The sequence below is a fragment of the Podarcis melisellensis genome (assembly GCF_964234715.1).
Source record: "Podarcis melisellensis genome assembly, chromosome: 14".
NCBI classification, from domain to species: domain Eukaryota; kingdom Metazoa; phylum Chordata; class Lepidosauria; order Squamata; family Lacertidae; genus Podarcis; species Podarcis melisellensis.
This window is the reverse complement of record NC_138546.1, coordinates 16,289,921-16,311,402: the sequence shown is the minus strand read 5'-3', so window position 1 is coordinate 16,311,402 and position 21,482 is coordinate 16,289,921. Positions and strand designations below refer to the sequence as shown.

At 44.2% G+C, this 21,482-nt stretch overlaps 2 protein-coding genes across 7 annotated transcripts in view; one reads left to right on the top strand and one right to left on the bottom strand.

The window, feature by feature from the left end:
• TBC1D24 (TBC1 domain family member 24) overlaps nucleotides 1-5,288 on the top strand; it is a 30,727-nt gene extending 25,439 nt beyond the window's left edge. For all 6 annotated transcript variants that reach the window (XM_081888020.1, XM_081888018.1, XM_081888019.1 and 3 more), the window contains 2 exons: nucleotides 409-643; nucleotides 1,700-5,288. In XM_081888020.1, coding sequence (XP_081744146.1) covers nucleotides 409-643; nucleotides 1,700-1,854 — 390 coding nt within the window. In that variant the 3' untranslated portion in view covers nucleotides 1,855-5,288. The remainder of the gene's footprint in view (nucleotides 1-408; nucleotides 644-1,699) is intronic.
• IFT140 (intraflagellar transport 140) overlaps nucleotides 1-21,482 on the bottom strand; it is a 281,216-nt gene that overhangs the window by 5,669 nt on the left and 254,065 nt on the right. The window lies entirely within an intron of this gene.

Sequence of the window (21,482 nt, the reverse complement as noted above, 5' to 3'; positions counted from 1 at the left end):
TCCTGATGCAATGTCAGGGAGAGGTTGTGCAATATAACTGTCATAATGTCTGTACACTTCTCTAGTGCATTGAAGTCCTGCCTAGAAAGATAGACCAGAAGTACTCTATATATTGGCTGCTGAGCAATCTGAAAGCCCCCCGTGCTCTACAAATATCAAACTTGATTAACGCCTAGCAAGGAGACCACTGAAAGTTGCTCTGAGCTTTACTAAAGGAACAGCAGGTTATCAATATAACAACTTCCCTTTTTAGTGCCTGCCACAACATTCATAGTGCAAATTCATTCTGAAAATCTTTCTTGGGGTGTGAGTCAAGTTCTGGCCATGGGGGGGGGGGGAGACGCCAAGTGCAGTGCATTTTCTCTGAAGAATTCCTTCATAACTCCATCTCTCCTCTCCTCTCTCTAGCTGGTGCCTGAAGTGGAACGCTATGAGTGGGTAATAATCAGGCACCCAGAGCTAGCCATGACAGGACCTGAACAAGGGAACAATTCCTCCCATGTTTCTGACCCTCCATCCGCAACCAGCCTCCCCTCGGACCCCTCAGACCGCCTTTCCCCCTTCCTTTCTGCCCGGCACTTCAACCTGCCTTCCAAAGCTGCATCCATGTTTATGGCTGGTGGAATGGAATGCATCATTATAGGTAAGCCTGTGCTCTTCTGTTTCTGCCTCTTGCAACAGCGCCGTGTAGTTCTATGTAGGGACACAAAGGCGTTTGCACTTTTTAAGACTTTTATTCCTAAATCATCTTTGAATCTGGGTTAAAATGAAAGATGGAGTAGGAGAATGATTTTCATTTGATATCGAGCTGCAGTTAGGCCTGCAATGTTGACAGTTGGGGGGAGAACTATAATAATATAATGATAATTTATTGTTTACACCCCGCCCATCTGTCCGGGTTTCCTCAGCCACACTGGGTGGCTCCCAACAGAGTGATGATGATGATGTGGTAAAACATCAAACATTAAAAACTTTCCTTAACAGGGCTAAGTTAGTTAGATAGTTAGATAGTTGTTTATTTCATTGACATCTGATGGGAGGGCGTTTCACAGGACAGGCGCCACTACTGAGAAGGCCTTCTGCCTGGTTCCCTGTAGCCTCACTTCTCACAGTGAGGGAACCGCCAGAAGGCCTTCGAAGCTGGACCTCAGTGTCCGGGCTGAACGATGGGGTTGGAGACACTCCTTCAGGTATACTGGGCTGAGGCCGTTTAGGGCTTTAAAGGTCAGCACCAACACTGAATTGTGCTTGGAAACGTACTGGGAGCCAAAAGAGGTCTTTCAGGACCGGTGTTATATGGTCTTGGCAAATAGATCCAGTGTGCAATATTTTATCTTTTCTGCATCAGACTCTTGACCATAAGCTCTTCTGAAAGCTAAAATATCCATAACTGAATGCTCTGCATATGCTAGCCTTCACCAACATGGTGCCCTCCAGATGTTGTTGCCCAAAATATCTGGAGGGTGTCAGGTTGACAAAGACTGGTATACACCTTGGATTCTGAGAGATCCATGAACTCTTAACTGTAGAGTAGTTTGATGGGGTGATAGTATCTTCTCATAATATATATTCCCATGTTGGGGCAGCTGAAAGCTGTCATTCTGTCGTCTCCAGAAGTAGTGGAACTGAACATGTGATTGGAGCCATGGCTTTGCATCTTGATGCAGGGACAGTGTAACTGTGGTCTTTTCCCCCACAGGCGGAGGCGACGGTCAAGCTCTCTACATTGACGCAGACCTGAACCATGGAAGAACTGGCCACTGCAACACTTTCAACAACCAACCATTGTGCTCTGAAAGTTTCCAGATAGCTATCATAGAGGTTTGGGGTTTCAAGGACACTATGAGCAACTGAGGAGATAGAGCCTACTTTCAAAAACAGCTAGATCGTGGAGCATCTTAGGATTCTGACCACAACTCTAGTTGCAAGAGTCGATCTTATTTCTGAATCCACAAAATCAGTAGGCTCCTTTTTTGTAATTTAGAAAGCTAATTTGCAGGGCTCACTTAGATGCAGGGGCCTCATTGTTCAGCCATTGTATTCTTCATGTGCAATTTGTATTTGGCTAAGTGATTTATCCTTGACCTCCTGTTCTTACCTCCGGAAACCTTTATGCATATCCTGATATTTTTGGTAGCAAGAAGGTGGCCTCACTGAAGTATCCAAGTTGACTTTTATCTGTGTCAGAGCCTTCATGAGGCCAGATAACATTTCTGATGTCAGCAGGTGCTTGTTGGTGACTGGATTTATCCAGCAGTGTAATTTTTCCTCTTTTGCAGAAGCTTCTAATCCCTGCCAACGTTAGCTTGGATACAGAGTGACTCCCATGCAATCCAAACTGATTATGTTGCCGATTTCTCTCTCCTCCCAACTGCAGTCTTGCTTACTGCGTGCCACACCAACCTAGAGGCTTCCCCAGATCCCCAGGGGGCTGCAGTGGGAAAGGGAAGGAGACCCATTGCACATGTGCAGAACACACTGCAAATGGATTGTTTGATCCGAGCCATTATTTTCTATAACCTATTAGATTAGAGAAATCTGTTAAAAGCACCATTTTGTGTGTGTGCCCGCACACACTCATTTACACACCTTACAGCTGGCTGTTGCCCTAAGAGCCAGTCTTCGTTTGACATTCCGCTGTGTGTGAAGTGAGGCTGACTGAGTAATTTGGGAGTACTTTTCCCCCCTTTGGTCTTCAGTGCCACTGCTCTGTCGAAGGCATCCTGTCTGACATGCTGCCATCCTGCTTTTCTGTTTACATTCCTGATACTGCATATCAGTGATACCATGATTTTTTTTAGGGGGTACATTCAGGCAGCTAAGGACCCTTATGGGATATACAACACGCTAAACTACTTCCTTCTGAGTCGTTGCTATTTGTGTTGAAAAGAAGCTGGGAGGAGCTTGAAGCAGTATTAGCTAATTGACCTCAAACTTTGGCACAGTCTTTTAAAGTGAAGCTATTGCAACAAGTTCGGGAAATGGCCGATAGTTGTTTTGACTATTAAAGGACTGTTTCTTCTAGGGACTCTAGGGGGTGCTGCATCCTCATTAACCTGACAGATACCTGGTCACTGGAAGCTTTCTTGCATGCAGCCTTTGGCTGTTTGGTTAGTAGTGACATCTCTTCAGTTCAGGTTGCCACGTGGTAAGCAAAGTCTGCCCCTAGACTAACACAGAAGCATTACGCACATCTTGTTGGTTTTCCGCTTCCCTTTTTTTGTCTCTGAATCTCTGTGAGATCTGCTCATCCCTAGCTTAGCAAATGAAGGAGGGAGCTTTGCCATATCTGATATCCGCACAACTGCAGTAAAGCGGCCAGCTTAGAAGATTTTCCTTTAGAACTGGTTATTGAGTGTTTTCATTTGATTATGCCTGTCTTAGAAATGACACAGCCTATGGCTAAAAATGGGAAAGCCAGCTTGTTACAGAACTTGCTCGGTTGAGGCGATGCAAAACTCAGCCTTTGGGGAGGTTACATGTATTTGAAGCTAGGAGGTACTTAAGATAATAGCTCAAGAACATATCATATAGCCTGGCTTATTTTAAGCTTGTTTTGGCCCTTTCTCTTACAATTTCTAGTAATGTGGGCAAAATTCTACGATTTGATGGACATTGTTAGGTAGTGGAGTCATACAGACACAAAAAGAAGCCATTGCATGGTGTCTTACAGCTGAAGCTGTTTGCTCGTGCTGTCTGGGGAGCTTTATCTGCAGTGGGATTGCCCTCCTCTGAATGAAAACTAGTGGCATTTCTGGCCATCTTTCCACAGGCCAGCCCAGTCCACTCCCCGTCACTTCTCTGTTGGAGTAGAATGCAGCACATGTGAAAAACAGCAAAACATCCAACTAAGGTGAATTGTTTAGGATGTGGAAGTCTCAGCAAACCAAGTTGAGCATGTTTCCATATCTATCCAGAAGGTGGCACACATTTCTCAGTGGATGTTGACATGGTGAAAAACAAATAGGTGTTAACAGTCATCTAAGCTTTTGTGAAGCAGAGCTGCGAAAGTGGGGGCTGGGATGTTACTTGCAGGCTTGAGAAGGGGGCAGCTCAGAGTTTGCTGCAGCAGGTTTGGCAGAAATAAAAAATACTTACATCTCCCTGTTATGTTTCCCAATCTGTTTTAAGTGGGAGGTTTTTAGCATAAGCAGTTTTGGATGATATGTCTTGAAGTCAATACCTTATTCGTGATTTCATTAAGCATGCTGATACTAAGTTTGATCAGGTTTGTGTCTTCAGTTTTTGAGATCTTGATGATGACTGAAAAGGAGCCATTCTAAAAGTGGTTTCCTGGGAGATAAGTCCCTTCCTTGTAATAATAGGTTGGACGGCAACACTTGCTGGGTTGAGGAAGGGAAAGAAGTTTTGGTGGTAGCAAGAAGTGACATGAATGTAACTAGAAATAGCTTCCAGCCTAATTCTTTGGGGTGCAGGCAAATTTCTACCCACCTACAATAGACTGCTGCAGTGCTAGAATTTTCTTGGGAATGTTTCAGTAATTCACTGAGAACCATGTACTTGTTGACAACCAAAACTCCTTATTTCTCAATTGAGATTACATTTAGCTTTTCTTGCATATGAAGAGGGAACAGAAGAGAAAGTCAATATTACCATTAAAGAGTTAAAAACACCTCATACTAGAAATACTTTTAGTTTTAGCAAACCATAAAAACTGCTTCATTCATTAAATCAGTTGTTAATCCCAGAATTGATGTTAAGCACAGAATTTATTCTTTTAAAAAATATATATTCCAAGATGTTTACTTCATGTCTCTTGAAATAAGTGTTCTAGTTTTCCTCCAAGTCTGAATATGTATATTTTTGCCTCACCATTGTAATGTGTTAATATCACAAGCAAGCAAGGCCTTTGCCCTCATCTACACACAGTTGGGGCAGAGGAACTCTGGTGTTGCAGATACATATCTAGAAGGTGGACCAGCGGCCAGATCTCAGCTGCTGTCTCCTCCCTCTCTTCCTCCAGGTTGCTGTGTGTCCCTTTGGTGTGTTTTGAAATGAGCATTGTACCTGGTTGTAACGATACATGTGAATGTGCCTACTGCTCCTGACAATGTGGTAATGTTTATTTCCCTGGAGGCAATTGTAGCTTTTGTGCAATGTGACTTTCTTCCCTTAACGTATAGTTTATGTCTCCCTTCCATAATTGATGGCAGGTGTGTGTGTGTGTGTGTGTGTGTGTGTGTGTGTGTGTGTCTGTCTGTGGCCATACAGAAATCAAATTGACTTTTAACAAAAAAATAAACTCTGGATATGACTTGACTCTTCAATGCAGCCACATGGCTATTGGTGCTTCCTATCTTAACTTTTCTGTGAGTAGTTGGTCCTGCAGCCAGCAACTTGTTTAGTTGGCCATGTGCTGGGATACTGAGATCTTGGGTGTGACCACCTCCCACCAAAAACACCAGCACTCTACTTAGGTAGCATGATTCATAATGCCCCCTCCACTATTGCTGTTCTCCTAAGCACCAAAGCAGTCCCTCTCTCTAACAAGCAGGGAGACCAGCTTCTTGGATGCATCTTCCAAGGCAATTAGCATCATCCTTAGAAATCAACCAGGAAAAAGTTTCTGGCAGGGGCTCAGATAGTACCTCAGTTTTATTGCACAGGACCTCTGAAAACTTGAAGGGGTTGCATGCTGTTGAGTCCGAGAAACAAAACCTCTTGGACGATCACAATTCCATGTAAACTGGATATAAATCTGGACAGCATGCGAAAGCTAATTACCAACTGATTTGAATATGATAAGCTATGTAAACACAAGGCAGTTCATCCCTTTGGACAAGTGCGATCTTGTGGCAGTTGCTCATACTCTATTAACTAATATGCAGCATGTAGGCCATTAGAGCTTGGCCTGTTTGTGGTCTCCTGGACCACAAGGTGTAGAAATAAATTGCTAAGATGGTCACAAAGGCTGTGTGCACCACCTTGCATTTGAAGCATATGCCTTCCTGCAAAGAGTCCTGAAGTCTGGGATTCCCCAGGATTGTTTGCTTTAAATGTATGGTGTGTCAACTGCCTAATGCAAAGTTAGACTTTGATGTAGCTATGGCCACTCTTGCCTTTGGCACCACCCACCACAGGCATGTGGCCCCTGCAAGGCTGCCTGTGGAAGAATGTGGCCCTCAGGTTGAATTCCCCATCCTTGCTATATAAGCATGGTACATTACTATATAATATAGCTGTACTTCATTCTGGCCTCTAGAGGTCCCTGTTCGGCTGATTTCAAAAGCAGTAGCAACCACTAGACCTTCTGTTTGCAGAAGGTCTTACTGTGGATTCAAAGCTGCTCTTTGCACGGGGAGGAAATACTCAGCTTACCTGAGAGGCACGGGGCAGCAGTCTTTTTCATGAGCTGCACCACCACAGCGGTGGCACCTAACCTGACCTGGCGCTACACACTGGCACATAGTAACACAGGTCTAGATTTTACTATCACAGCCTTGCAGTGCCTACAGACAGGCATGGGCATTTTGCTCATTGCCATTTTGCCCATTAAATCTCTGGTCAGCTGGGAGCTGTGGCACATCCTAGGCTTGACAGCATAAGTCTGGCAGGGCCCTACAGCCATCTTAATCCTCCAAGGCATGTATAGAGTATACCTGGTTGCCCTTGCCCCTACCCTACCCTGGTCTGCAAGCAGCTTCAGAGGAGCAGTTTTCGTCAGGAGCACGAGCGGCTTCCACATGCATTTTCTAAAACACTTTAAATGTAAAGACCAATTTAATGTTGTTTCTAGCCCCCCCCCCGAAGTGTAGGGTATCCTCAATTAGAGGGGGAGACATCTGTCTGAATCCCTCTTTGGTAATAGCACTGGAGTGAACAAGCAGCAGCACGTCAGATCTTGGGACTGATCTGCGCAAGCACACATTACTTCCTTGCAGTTGGAGGGGCAGTTGCACCAGGCACACGGAGCAGTGCTGAAGTATCAAGGTTGGTGCTGCATACAATGAAATATTCTAGCGATTGCTGGAATTCTTTGGGGAGGCAGCGGCCCTTCACTCTAGATAAGCTGATGCCCACCATGCACAGCTCCTCCAGGGACTGTTCCTTGAGCTTCTCCGCTGGGCTTTTCAAAACTGTGGTGCTAAGCTTCAATACTGATGCTGCATTATGAGTCACTATGGAGGCAGCACCAGACATCCTGGAATCTCCTTTCCTGACCAGCAGCTTGAAGAAGCCTGTAGATTATCCTTGCAGCAAGTGCTGTGCTGCTATTTCCATCCAAAGGAGAGTGTATGTCTGGTTACAAATTGTCAGTAAAATGGAGCCATCTCATGCTGGCTTTCCACATCTCTGAGCCCCCTTGGGCCAGGATCACAGAAGAAATGCTGTGGCTGATGGGAAAACAACTGCAGGGTGTGCAGCAAGGCAAGTGTTTAAAATGTGGGGTTCCAACTTTTCCTGCACGTGATTTTTCATCTTTAACCTTATGGTACTTTGGTAATATAGGAACAGAGGAAGCCTTATATTGAGTCAGACCCATTGGTCCATTTAGTTCAGTATTGTCTGTACTGACTGACAAGCAGCTCTCCAGAGTTTCAGATAGGAGACATTCCCAGTCTTACGCAGCGGTACTGTACCTTGAACAGTGCAGTTCTTCCACTGCACTGTGACTCTTGCCCTTAAAAAATGAATTAAATTTTTAGTGCTCATGATCTAGTCATCATCATAAACTTTTACTGCACTAGCCAAAGGCTAGTTGTACCTCAGGTTAAGAACTTAGTTCGTTCTGGAGGTCCGTTCTTAACCTGAAACTCTTCTTAACCTGAGGTACCACTTTAGCTAATGGGACCTCCCACTGCTGCCACGCAATTTCTGTTCTCATCCTGAAGCAAAGTTCTTAACCCGAGGTACTATTTCTGGGTTAGCAGAGTCTGTAACCTGAAGCGTATGTAACCTGAGGTACCACTGTATGTGGAGGGACTTGGATTGTTACGGAAGAGTATTCAGCCATGTAACATAGAAAGCAGTCTTACACACACACACACACACACACACACACAGAGTCAGACCATTGATCTACTTATCTGAGTATTGTGTTCACTGGCCAGCAGCAGCTCTTTGAGGTTTCAAACATGGATGCTTCGCCAGCCCTGCCTGAAAATGGCAGAGATTGAACCTGGGACCTTTGGGATACAAGGCAGGTGCTCTACTAATGAGTTACAGCACTTCCCCATCACTTGCTTCAGGTAAGCTTGAACTCATAAACTCAGTACTGTGCCACCAAACACTGCATCCTAAGTGCCGTGCAGTAACTGATTATATCGCTAGAGCTGCAAAAGGCTTACCTTTTGGAGTGGAACACAAATTTTTGTATCCTGATTTTGGAAGAAAGTGCAAGGTAGTTAATTGATTTTTTTTTAAGTAATACTTTCCCATGAGTTCTTCCCAGTTATCCTTTGCTGGTGATGTCATTCATCTGTCTGCAGGTCATTCCTTCCACCAGTTTCAAACACTAAACAAGTAATAATTCTATTCCAGAGACGTCAGACAGTTGAGATGGGTTTCCACATATTTATAAAAAGGTGTCAATAATTATTTAAAAGGTTCAGGCCAATACTGTATTTGTCTTCATTTCTAAATAAACCACAACCTGTCATAACCACAAAACAAACCAAGTATAATCTATTTATGCTGTACCAACTTCAAATAAAATGAAGTTACAGAATATAAAATGCATAAGATTGTTAAAAGGCGGGAAGGGGGATTCAAAATGTCATCTTAGATTGTCTAATGTCCTCCGATGTAGGACAGAGGCAGAAGGCAGAGTGGAATCCAGTATCTGTTGAGGGATGATGTTCCTGAAACTACTGAGATTGTTTCAGGATATTTAGCCGAGATTTTTAAAATCAAATTTAAAACTACTCATTTTACTTAATGGTGGCTATTGCGTCTTTTTTATGTTTTATGTGTTTTAATATGTAGGGATTACCAATATTTTATGTATGGCTTTTATACATTTTATTGCCCAATTATGCCAATAAAGGCTGAAGGAATGACAAATTCATGCAGAGTAAGGCTATCTCTGGCTTATAGTCATGAGGGCTATGCTGTGCCTACATAGTTGGAGGCATCAATGCTTCTGAAAACCATTTGCTGGAAACTGTTGTGTTCAGGTTCCGCTTGCGGACTTCCCTTAGCTATCTGGTTGACCACTGTGAGAACAGGATGCTGGACTAGCTGGGCCCACTGGGCTGATCCACTGGGCCCCTGTTATGTTCTTGTGTTCCTGACAGCAGCTCAAGAATGAAGAAAACTTCCAACAGCCAAGTCAGACCTTTCACTTTCAAGTTCCATTTTCTGTAAATGCTGAAGCTGACATCTTTTCATTTCTTACGAAACAGACTTCCCTGTATACAGTGGTACCTCTGGTTACGAACTTAATTCATTCTGGAGGTCCGTTCTTAACCTGAGGTACCACTTTAGCTAATGGGGCCTCCCACTGCTGCTGCGCCACCAGCTCGTGATTTCTGTTCTCATCCTGAGGTAAAGTTCTTAACCCAAGGTACTACTTCCAGGTTAGCGGAGTCTGTAACCCGAAATGTCTGTAACCCAAGGTGTTTGCAACCCGAGGTAGCACTGTATTAACTGACTGGCTGTTTCCTGTTCCACCCCTCCTCCATCTCCCTATTTTAAAACTACACTTCGCTTAAATTTCCCAACCTCTCTCTCACTCTCTCTCTCTGTATGTCTGGCAGCCAGCCCATGAAACCCATGAGAAATGTAACAGCTTCTATTTCTTGATGCTTCTAGGGGGGTAAGCCAGGCTACGAGACCTGTTGTCAGTGATAACAAATCCTTTTGTTAAGCATATTGAGAACAAATAACATTTGCTTTTCAGTTTCTTTCCAGATTTTGCAAAAGACGGTTTGTTTGTATACAAAAGCAAACAGAATAGGAGGGCATTGTGGCCTGAAAAACTAGAGTTGAAGGAGAGGAAAATGAGCCCTCTGACAGATGAGTGATATTACACATTTTGTTTTCACTGATTTTTTGTGTGTGTGTGTTTCATCCGAGGAGCTCTAGGCAAGATGCAGGTGCCATTATCCCCTTTTTATCTTCACATACCTGAAAGCCAGGCGGAGGAACAATACTATACTGTACTTAGCATTTGCTTGTTTGTTTGTTTGTTTGTTTGTTTGTTTGAGCAATTTAAATACCCCTTTGAGAAAAAAAATCCATCTCCAAGGTGGCTTACAAAAGATTGGGAGAAGGGCCATAGATAAAGGATAGAGCACCCATTTTGCTCAGTGTTGTCTACACTGACTGGCAGTGCTCTCTGAGGTTTCAGACAAGGGGTCTCTCCCACCTAGGGAAGTGGGCAAATCTGTTGATTTAGGTTTTGCTCAGTTTCTCATTTCTCCAGTCTTAAATTTCAGTTCTCCACATTTCCCAATGAGTTTGCAATTTTTTTAAAACAAGTCTTCATGAAAATTCATCATTTTACTGCAAGTTTCTCCCAATATACGGTACATTCTTGAATGCAATTTTTAGAACTATCATGCATCGGTGTGTGTTTATTTTCAGTAATGCATGCATTTTGGGGAATAGACAAATTTAATAAATTAATAAATAAAAATTGCATGCATTATGGAGAACTGCACTACAAAAGTTGGAGAGGTGTGAATTTCAAAAGATGGCTGTGTTTTATGCTTTGGTTTGGAAAGTGCAAATTAGGTAGGTTTGCCTTTAAATGCTAACTGAATCAAATTTATTCCCCCGTCCTCCCAAACCTCATTGGAGATGCTGAGGATTAAATCCTGAGTCCTTCTGCGTGGAAAGGGCCTTTTCTGTCCCTCTCTCATTCTCCCTGCCCAGGGAAGTTCCAGCAGGGGGGGGAGATCCCTTTTTTGCCAGACTGACTGCTTATAGAGGACGTTCTTCCCTCCTACTTCTGTCACTGAATTCATGTTGACTCCCTTTTTCCCTTCGCCCATCTCCCTCTGGGTTCCCCACCACCATCAAATTAGGCTGAGGGTTTCAGATCTCCCTAAACCCTGGTTTAAGATAATTTCAGCAACAGCGTAATCAACAGGCTGGTGTTAGAGGTGATCCCTATGTGACAGCTGGAACGTCATAGGAAGCTGCCTTCTCCTGAGTTAGACCATTTGTCCATGTAGCTCAGTTCTGCCTACATAAGGAGTAACCAATGTGGTGCCCTCCAGATGTTAGACTACAACTTCCATCCTCCCTGACCTTTGGCTGTGCTGCCGTAACGGAGATCCTTATTATATTCCTCCATAAATAAATCCTCCATTGCTGCAGCTGGTGGGTGAACCCCCAGTTCTGGCTTCCCTTCCCAGGAAGAGCTGAGCCACTGACTCAGTTCATGTCGGCTCTTTGGCATGCAGGAGGAGGAGGGGAGAGAGAAAGAGCTGACTCCATTCTTTCATTTCCCATCCTTCCATCGCAGGTGCTCCAGGAGTGTGTGCACTGTAAACAAAGCCGAACCTGAGCCCAGCAGCATCCATGCTCCTCCAGGCTGGCTGGTGCTGGCGGGTGTTGTGTTTGGCGTAGCAGCAGGAGCTGGCTGGAGGCAGCGCATCCCTGCTTCCCGCAGTCATGGTACAGTGTGATACTTGCCTGCGTCAGCAGCCTCCCCTCTCTTAATGCCCTTGCTGGCAAAAGAGCTATTTTGGTCTCCTTACCTGTTAACCCCATGTGTGCCGCAGCCTGCAAGGATGCATCAGGCACTGTTGAGTCTTCTAAGCAGGGAGCTGCCCATTCAACAAGATATTCAAGGATCCCTTTTCACTCATTGAATGCATTTGCATACTGCCTTTAGGGGAGGTAAGGTGCTCAAAGCGGAGACAAAGAGGGGGATTGATCCTGCCCAGCTCCCAGGTGTGGCACGGCAGCCTGGACCACGCATAGGACACTCATAATACATTTTACATCTTCCTTTTGATCATTTATATTCTGCCTTTTAATCAAATGCTTCAAACAGAGAAAAATTACATTTTTAAAAAAGCAAAAGCAGCCCTTATTCCTCTGGCTGGAGGCAAAAAGCCTAAAGCAGCCTACTTCTATCTTGCTGTTGCTCATGGATGATGGGATTTGTAGTCCCAACAACATCTGTGGCCTAGACTGGGTCCTTCTCTCACATTTTCAGGCCCACATATACACACCATACATGCTGGTATGTTCTTTCTCTCTCTCTCTCTCTCTCTCTCTCTCTCTCTCTCTCTCTCACACACACACACACACACACACACACACACGCCACGTCACACTCATTTCTAACACAGCACTGGGCTTAAGAGGAAGCCTCCCTTCTCAGTCCAGCGCTGCAGTGGAAGAAACCATCACTATTTGAAAAAGCACCTAACCAAAGACTCTTGACTAAACTTTCCTATTTCATGGAAATATGAAATTGCTGATCATGTAACCAAATTATGTAGCTTCTCCTTCAGATACGTCTCCATGCCTGGAACTTGTAACTTCTAGGATAAGGGTGGGTCCTAGAAGTTACAAGTTAGCTTAATGCCTTTCCCAGGGAAACTGGTGTAAAGCATTATTAAAGACAGACTTACCCAGCAAGATACAAGAGCAAGAAGCCTTGCTGGAGCAGAGGAATCTCTTAGCCCAGCTCAGTACTGAAAAGGAGAAGACTGGGGCTGGCCACTTCAAAAAGTTTCCAGGGCCTGATCTGACCCATGGCTTCTCCACCCTTATTATATGAGCTTAATTTCCAGCTCTCCTTTAAGGAACACCTCTCTCCCTCCAACCCCAGTTGAACAAAACAAGACAAGCCATTTGGAGATATTGCGACAGGAAATTCTTCCTCTTTCCCACTGATAAGTATTTGATCAGTAATGCAGCAAGCAAGCATAAGAGGGAGCTCTCTTGCAACCACAGCTGCTTCTCTCCTTAGCTGTTGATAAAGGGCCCCAAAAGGTTGAGTGAGCCCCTTTCCAGCTATGTTCAGCATGTAATATGATTACTATGCTTTGCCTCCTTGGTTGGAGGCAGTATGGCTCTGAATGTCAGTTGCTGGAAACGACAGGATAGGGAAATGCTGCTTTGTTCAGGTTTCCCGCATTCCTCTGGTTGGCCACTGTGAGAACAGGATGCTGCACTAGAACGTCTATTGGCTGATCCAGCAGGGCTGCTCTTACGTTCACATTCAAGTAGATGGCCTGGCCTGCAGGCCAGATCCAGTTCCCAGTCCCAACCCATGCAGGCCAACAATGGCAGGTGGTTGGGGACGCCCACCTGTCAATTCACCTGACATTGCAGTGGCATCAGGTGACCCGTTTTCCAAATTAAGCTTTGCGGGCAAAGGCATACGGTGCCAACTATCAACTGATCCTAGGATCTTGTGAAGCACTAGGTATGGTGCTCTGCAGGGTCCAATGATCATTGGAAGTTTCTAAAGCCTGTGCATAGCACTTCACAAGACTCTGACAGCCCAGGGTGCAGTGCAGCAGAGGGCTTTGCAGGTGCCCTTTCAGATGACCCTGGTCATTACATCTGCTGTCATATGTGATCTAAACTGTGTGTGGCTTGGCCAGAATGGTCTCAAGGGCCAAATGGAGAAGATTAGGCACACAGGCTACACTAGGGTATCAGGCCACTACACTAGGGTGACAGGCCAGACACACAGAAAGCTACCAGGTCATGTATGTAATTCTTAGTGATCCACTCCAGTTTCAACTTCTGTTTTCTCCATAAACTTTCCCAGCCCCATAGTTAATGAAAATGAAACGAAATTAAACTCGCCAGTGGGCTTTGTTGTCTAGATATGCCCAGCTGAACTGCAAACCTTGACTTACAGCTATTTGAAGCCTCAATTTCAAAATGCAATTGCATTCAGAAAATTGCATTATGCAGTTGCAAAATGTGTGGGACACTTATTGCATATTTGCAAGGAACATGACTGCTGAGACATTTTCCCATGTTCTTGTAGCAGACCTTCTTGCAGAGAAAGGAGGTGCAATTACACAATTTCCACAACATTGAAGCCCTTGCTCCTCTCAGCTGATGGTCAAGAGGGGGCCTCAGGGATTAGATGAAATCTGGCAACCACAACCAGTCTGTCGGTTGACAGATTTATTTATTATTCAATTTATATACCACCTTATAGCCAACAGTCTCAGGGTGGTTCACAAAATAAAATCAAAATATAAAACCACAAAATACATAATCAGAATAAAAACAACAACCCAATAACCCCCCACCCAAAAACCCCCCCACATTTTAAAAGGGCATATGATGTCAATCAAATCAACCAAAGATCTAGTTTAAAAGGAATATTTTTGCCCAGCACCTGAAGGTGTATAATGAAGGCACCAGGTGAACTTCCCTAGGGAGAGCATTCCACAGACGGGGAGTCATTGCAGAGAAAGTCCTTCTCATGTTGCCTCTCGAGGAGGAGGCTACCTTTGTAGGTTCATATGGAAAGAGGCGGTCCTTGAGGTATTGCGGTCCTGAGACATTTAAGGCTTCATAGGTCAAAACCAGCACTTTTGAATTGGGCCCGAAAACTAATTGGTAGCCAGTGCAGTCGGACCAGAATCGGTATAATATGAGCAAACTGTTTTGCTCCACTGAGCAACCTGGCTGCTGAATTCTGCACCAGCTGAAGTTTCCGAACCATCTTCAGAGGCAGCCCTACATATAACACATTGCAGTAATCTAACCCTGAGGTTACCAGAGCATAGACAACAGTAGTTAAGCTATACCAGTCCAGATAGGGGCGTAGCTGGGCCACCAACAGAAGCTGATGGAAGGCACTCCGGGCCACTGAGGCCACCTGAGCCTTGAGCGACAGCAAAGGATCCAGGGGTACCGCCAAGCTACAAACCTGCTCTTTCAGAGGGAGTGTAACCCCATCAAGAGCTGGCGATCTCCCACTCATCCGGTTTAGGGCTCAAGGGTTGACAAAGCCTCTCTCCTATGGTTTTATGACAGGGTCCTGGAACACTGATTGAGTCACCAGTGTTAGCAAAATGTTAGCAAAGCCATTTAAATAACAAAAATGGAGTCTGGTGATAAAAGTCCTGATAACACTTTGCAGAGCAAACTGGACAAAAATAGTGTATAATTTGAGGAGAAAGGAAGAGAGATACAGGGACGCTCGGGCTGCGAACGTGATCCATGCAGGAGGCACGTTCGCAACCCGCAGTGCCACATCTGCACACACGCGGGTCACAATTTGGCGTTTCTGCGCATGCACCGAAACCCGAAAGTAACCCGTTCCGGTACTTCCAGGTTCAGCGCGGTGCACAACCTGAAGCGTTTGTAACCCAAGGTATGACTGTACTTTGTCTTCCTTAGTTTAGACCTCGTACATAGCAGGAGATGTACAGAGGAAAATGCCCTTAGAACTACATGGCCAATTAGAGTACATGCTACCTCAATAAAGATCATACCACTCTGCCTAGTTGCTAAGCAACACCTTCACCTTGGCTAGTTGACTTTAACACTAACAACTAACCCTTAAGTTACAAACTGAACAATCTCTGCTGCTGCACTTCCAGCAATCAGAAGTGTTTTCCTCCTTAGTGTGCTTTACTCCTACGCTTACACTCCAGGTTGCAACAGCCCCTTCTTGGAAAATATCTCGACATGTACCAATTCTGAAGACAAAAAATAAAATGCAGAAGTGAAACCCACAAGAGGAAAGATTCATTGGGGAAATAGTGAATGCATGCTGTGAGTCATGGAAATGGGATGGTGCTAGCTGCTTTTTAAGGGGGGACTCAAGAGTGACTAGCCTTGTCCTCTGACACATGTGAAAGGGATGCTACCAAATGAGAGAAGCAATCTTTTAAGGTCTGGACCTACTTCAGTTGATTCTTTTATCCTAGCCCAGTTGGTTTATAAATATATATTGTTTTAGCCATTAAGCATTACAATTTAGCAAATGCAGTGACTTTTGCCCTCTTCCATTGTGCTATAGTACAAGAGTGCCCCTCCATACGGTAATAATGCAGTAGCTCTGAGTAAGCATTGCAGAACAGCTAATCAAGCAGAATGGTGTGTGGATTATCCAGTATAAACCCACCACTTAATGTGCTATTATAACAATGGCATGTTGCAGAGTTACAGCTGCGTAAAAACTCCAGTCTTGGAAGATGTGTAGTTAATCGGTTTTGAGGCTGCAATCATGTGTACAACCTCCTTTTCCTTAGAGTAAGACCTTGAATACAATGGGATTGACTTAAATGTAAACATGGATTAGTTGCACTTTAGGTCCTTGGTGGCTTCAGGAGGAGACATGCTTTGAAAATTGTGAAGTTGGGAAAATGAATACTAAAACTGAATAGATAAAAAGCACATGGTTAACTTTCTCCCTTTCAAGGGCTTAACTTTGTTTGGAATGTACCCCCTTTGTTGGCATACCCACAACAATATGTCTCGCTGCAATGGCACAAAATCTGTGTTGTTTTAGGGAAATTAATGTGTGGGCTTGCAGACCCAAGAGGAAGAAGTGCAGATATGCACCAGTTCAGGGAGTGGGCGAGAATTGCAGAAAAACACAGAAGAGGACAAGAGACAAACCCAAATGCAATGCCACAGAGGAGCAATCCCGCTAATCTATAGTTGGCCATTTTCCAAACTCTCTCCACACAATTTCCGCTCCTCCATCTAGATTGGCCTGACCAGTTCTTTGCAGTAGCTTCCTTTTTAGCAGCTCTTGTGGCTGGGGGAGCCCAGGGTTAAAGCCAAATTAATACCAGCAGAATAGTCTGAATACTCAGAACGAGTGGTGGGAAAGGGAGGTAGGTGATGTGCCAGCTCTGATCTGAAAGCCCCACACAGTAACCAGGACTAGCCTGTAACAACCGGGCCTGTGCTTTCTATGTCCACAAAGCATGACGAACCAAAAACAACCAGCTCCCATTCTGACATATTCCTCTGTCATTGGGCAACCGGTCAGGAACTCAAAAGACTCTAGGTTTCATTGGTGTCCCCGCCTCCAGAAGAATACGAGCTGCTTATGAAAGGAAATCAATGAAACATTAAATTGCCTCCAAGTACACCACCAGAGGAGGCTGGCTTTATAGAGGCACCATAAACAAACGTGTGTTTCTCTGACCTAAAAGGGCCAAGGGAGGCCTAGGAGATTTTGAGATGGTAATATAAGAGCCTTGCTGGAACAGGGCTTCTCATCTACTCCTGTTTCCCATAGTGGCAAATCAGATGCCCTCCAGCCATGGGTGTAGCCAGGATTGGGGGGGGGGCAGAACTGATGTGATTGGTCAGTTAGTTACATATTCCTACTGTTTTACTGTTGTAAACAAAAATTGCCCATATAGAGTCCTTACATAGGTTCCCTATTGGTAGGAGAGAATAACAGAGGCCAACCAGAGAATATTGAGAAGCAAAGCAGCTAGTAAGCTTGATCTTTATTGATCTGTTGCAACAGGGTACTCCCCTCACCCGCAGGAAGAACCCAGAAAAATGGCGTGCAAGGCCTTATAAAGACTTTTGAAATTGCCACCCTGTAGATCAAGGCCTCCCCCAGAAACATCATACATACATCACAGAAGGGGTGTAACCTAAGACCACCACCCCACCCACCCACCCCATACATCATACCTACATCACAGAAAAGGTGGTCTAAACAGAAATTTGAATGTTGTTTTTCTCCTGTCCTTGTTTATCTCCTGTCTGGCAGGTTACTTGATTGGATTGCCTGGGTAGCCTGGCCAGTCTTTTGTAGTGATAAATACTTAGTTGCTGGGCCAGGTCACAGGCTCACACCCTATTCATATCTTAAGACAGGATTTGTGAGGAAAGAGACAATTGGAGGTTTCCTACTTTGACCTTGCAGAGAAAACACTGGCTCAGATTAGGAATAAAAATGTCTTCCTGTGCTGATCTATGTACGTGCTTGGTTGGTACACTTATGAACATTACCATATATCTAAGACCGTAAAATTCCTATCAGAATACTTAATGGGGGGCAGCTGCCCCCCGCCACACCCATGCCTCCAGCAAACCCATAAAGAGGGCAACTCAGGTACTCAGGAGCAAGGACTGCTTTAGAATCACCTTGTTCATTTCAACAATGGTTGTGTAAGAGAACCTTAACCTGGATGGTGTCCCATGCTAGGCTCTTGCTCAGTTCCAGCCCTATGCAAAAGGAATTGCATGAGAACTTCCAGGTAGATTGCCCCTCATATTCATTAGTGCAAAAGGAGGGAAATTCAGAATTCTGCTCTATACCCAATAATGTCTTGGCTGGCCCTATGGATGCTCTGAGCTTCTGAGAAGGAATCTAGGAGGCTGCCTTATACCAAATCAAGCCAGTGGCGCACCTAGCCCAGTACTGCAGACACTAAGTGGCATCAGCTACTTCCCAGGCCTGTTTTGAATGGAAGGGAAGGCACTGCCTTGTCCTTTGTATCCTGGCAGCATAGGAACGCAGGAAGTTGCCTTATACAGAATCAAAGCATTGGCCAATCCAGCTCAGTATTGTCCATGCTGACTGGCAGAACTCTCCAGGGTTTCAGACAGGAGTTTCTCCCAGCCCTTCTCAAGGATTGAACCTGGGACTGTCTGCATGCAAAGCAGATGTTCTACTCCTGAGCCACTGCTCTTGTGTAGTGAAAGCTAGGTGGCAGAGAGCCTAGGGCAAGTGGTGTTGTGGTCTGGAGTCCCATTACTGTTTCTGCAGCAAGGTCCCTGCAGAGGCACTGTCTCCCAGCATCCTAGAGCCTCCCAATTAGGATAAAAGGAGAGTGTTTTAGGCACTGTATGCTCCAAAGCTAAGTATTTAGGTGCACGAGGTACTTCAGTTTTCAGGGGAATGGTGTGTAAGTTCTGTTATGTGTAATGGAACTTCGTGGAAAATATAACTTAAGTCACTTCAAAAGAGGATATTGGAGCACTCCAATTCATTTCCCCGTGTATCGTGCACAGAAAATAGTACACCTAACTGAAAGTCAACACATGGAGATCTGCATCAATCGTTGAAGTGCATCCCTAATAATTATTATTATAAAATTATAATAATATTGCAGAATTGTTGGCTGTTGTACAATCCTATAAGCAGCACGGCTGTAGCTATCACGAAGGGACCTTGCACTTCTGAATTCCGCCACTACGCTACTAGTCTGGAGCAGAGGAATCATTACCTTCCAAATCCCTATTGAGTTACTGTTAACAGGAGATGAGCCATTTCCTGCTGCTCCGGATCTCTCCATGTGATACTGACTTAGTCAGGGGGAGGAGGATGGAAGAACTGTGAATCTGTCTGCCCTCATCACAGTCCTCTTATATAGCCCCATCTTCTAGGTTCAGTTCCCCAGAACTGAATGGAGCAACAAATTAGGATACAATCTTGCAAAAGTTAGTCATCAGAGCTGTTGTCTCATTAAAATAAAGAAAAAAAGGACAAAATAATAGGAGAAATCAGCAATTAAAGCTACCTCCCAATACAAAGAAAACTGGCATTGGGGTAATTTTACAGCGGCTATTCATATTCATTACTAATTGCCCCACTAGGATCAACAGGAAGAAATAAAATCCACTAAAACTTTGAATTTCAGTTAGCATTAAAAAAGGTTCTCTGCTGAATGTAACTTACTTGTGAGGAGACAACTGGAACGTTTGTGTTATAAAAAGCCAGTGTTCCCCCCCCAAAAAAATGTTTAGGGGTACTCTCATTTTCCTACTCATATTGAAATGCTGCCCCTCAATGAGGCCAAACTTAGATTCACAAAATATTTAGGGGTATGTGTCCCCCTGCATGCCCCCAGAAAAAAAAGGACTGTAAAAAGCTATAAAAAGTTATGGGGTTTCAGAAGGAAGTTACAGGACTGATCGGATATGGTGTGGTGTGGCCCAAAACTTTTGCATGTGCAAATAGTATTGAAAACAGGTTTAAGTATGACTGATATGGTAGCGTCACAAGTACAAATCATCACAAATGTGCAATAAAAAGGATGATGATAATAATAATAATAATAATAATAATAATAATAATAATAATAATAATAATTTTTATTTGTATCCCACCCTCCCCGGCCAAAGCCAGGCTCAGAGTGGCTAACATTATATAAATAAGACAATATGCATAATACAAGTGATCAAACAATTAAGATACATCCCACAATTAATTCAAACAATTAAAATTAAAATTAAAACTGGACAAGTGACAATCTTCAGGTTAAAATTGGAAGCGGTTAATACTCACCAAGACTAAATGTTTCCACTGATATTATAAAGACCTATGAGCAGGCTGGGAAGCAGCCCTATTTCTGGAAAGTTATGCTTCATTCAAGGGCTCCAATGTGGATGTACCCTTTATGGAAGATGTATGGTTACCCCCGACTATGGGCTTGTTCACATAACACATAGTAAATCACAGCTAGCGATGCCAATAAACCATGGTTTACTGTGAATGTGGTTGAGCCAGGAGACAGAAATCCCAAGACTTGGTTGAGCATGATGTGCCAACCAGCACTCATGGTTTGTTTCTCACAAACCATGAGCAGTAATCCACAAACAAATCAGGGCATCCATCTGTCCCTGATTTACAACTTTAAAGGCCAGACCCAAAACCTTAGAATTGGGCCCAGAAACAAGTAGACAGACGATGTAACTGGCAAGGAATACATGTGATGTGATCTACCTGCAGCCTTCTGTACCAGTTGCAGGTTCCAAATCATCTTCAAGGGCAGCCCCACATAAGAGTGCATTACAATAATCTATGAGAAAGGGTCATCATAGTGTTATCAAAGCCCTAAGGACTAAGTCAAGTAAGGGAGTTTTCAGCCCTCTTTAACTGTGCAGCCTGCCACATCTGAGCACATGGCTCCCAATCTAGACTGGCCCACTCTGAGTGCTAAGCAGGAAAGTTGAGTGGGTGGATTTAAATTCTGGATCTAAATTCTGGGTGCATTTAAATTCTGGATCTAAAATCCTGAGCCTCCTCACCAAGACATTGCCCTGAAATGTGGTTTCTGTGATTTGAATATGCGTACAAGAGAACCTTAATCAAGATCACGTCCTCTGAAATGAGGAGGAAGGGCAAGCGAGGTCAAAGAATGTGACTAGTAGCGGAAGAGCTGGCAGTGAGCTTTGCACATCCTCTTGTTTTTAACAGACAAGGATTTCGTTGAAGCTGTATCAGGCCTGGAGCTCCGTTTGCTTCCTTTAGACCAGGGGCTGTGCCCATGAAGGTTGCGCGACACCATCATTTCCCACATTTCTGTTTTTTGCATGAATCTGCACTGAACGTCTCGTTGACAGTTCCTTTTCCAGACTCGCATGGTAAACGTGCCGAGGAGGTCTGTTGCAAGAATGAAACTTCTGGGGTTTGTAGGCCAGATTTCTGTACCCACCCCAATCCTTCTTGCTTGTTGTTGACATCTGAGATTTACATTTTTAAGACTCGCTTTCTATGGTTGTGATTTGTTTTAAATAGCTTTGAATATTGTGTTTAACTGCCATAACCTGCCCTGGAACCTCTGAGTGAAGATCATCCTCCATCATCATGAGTAACC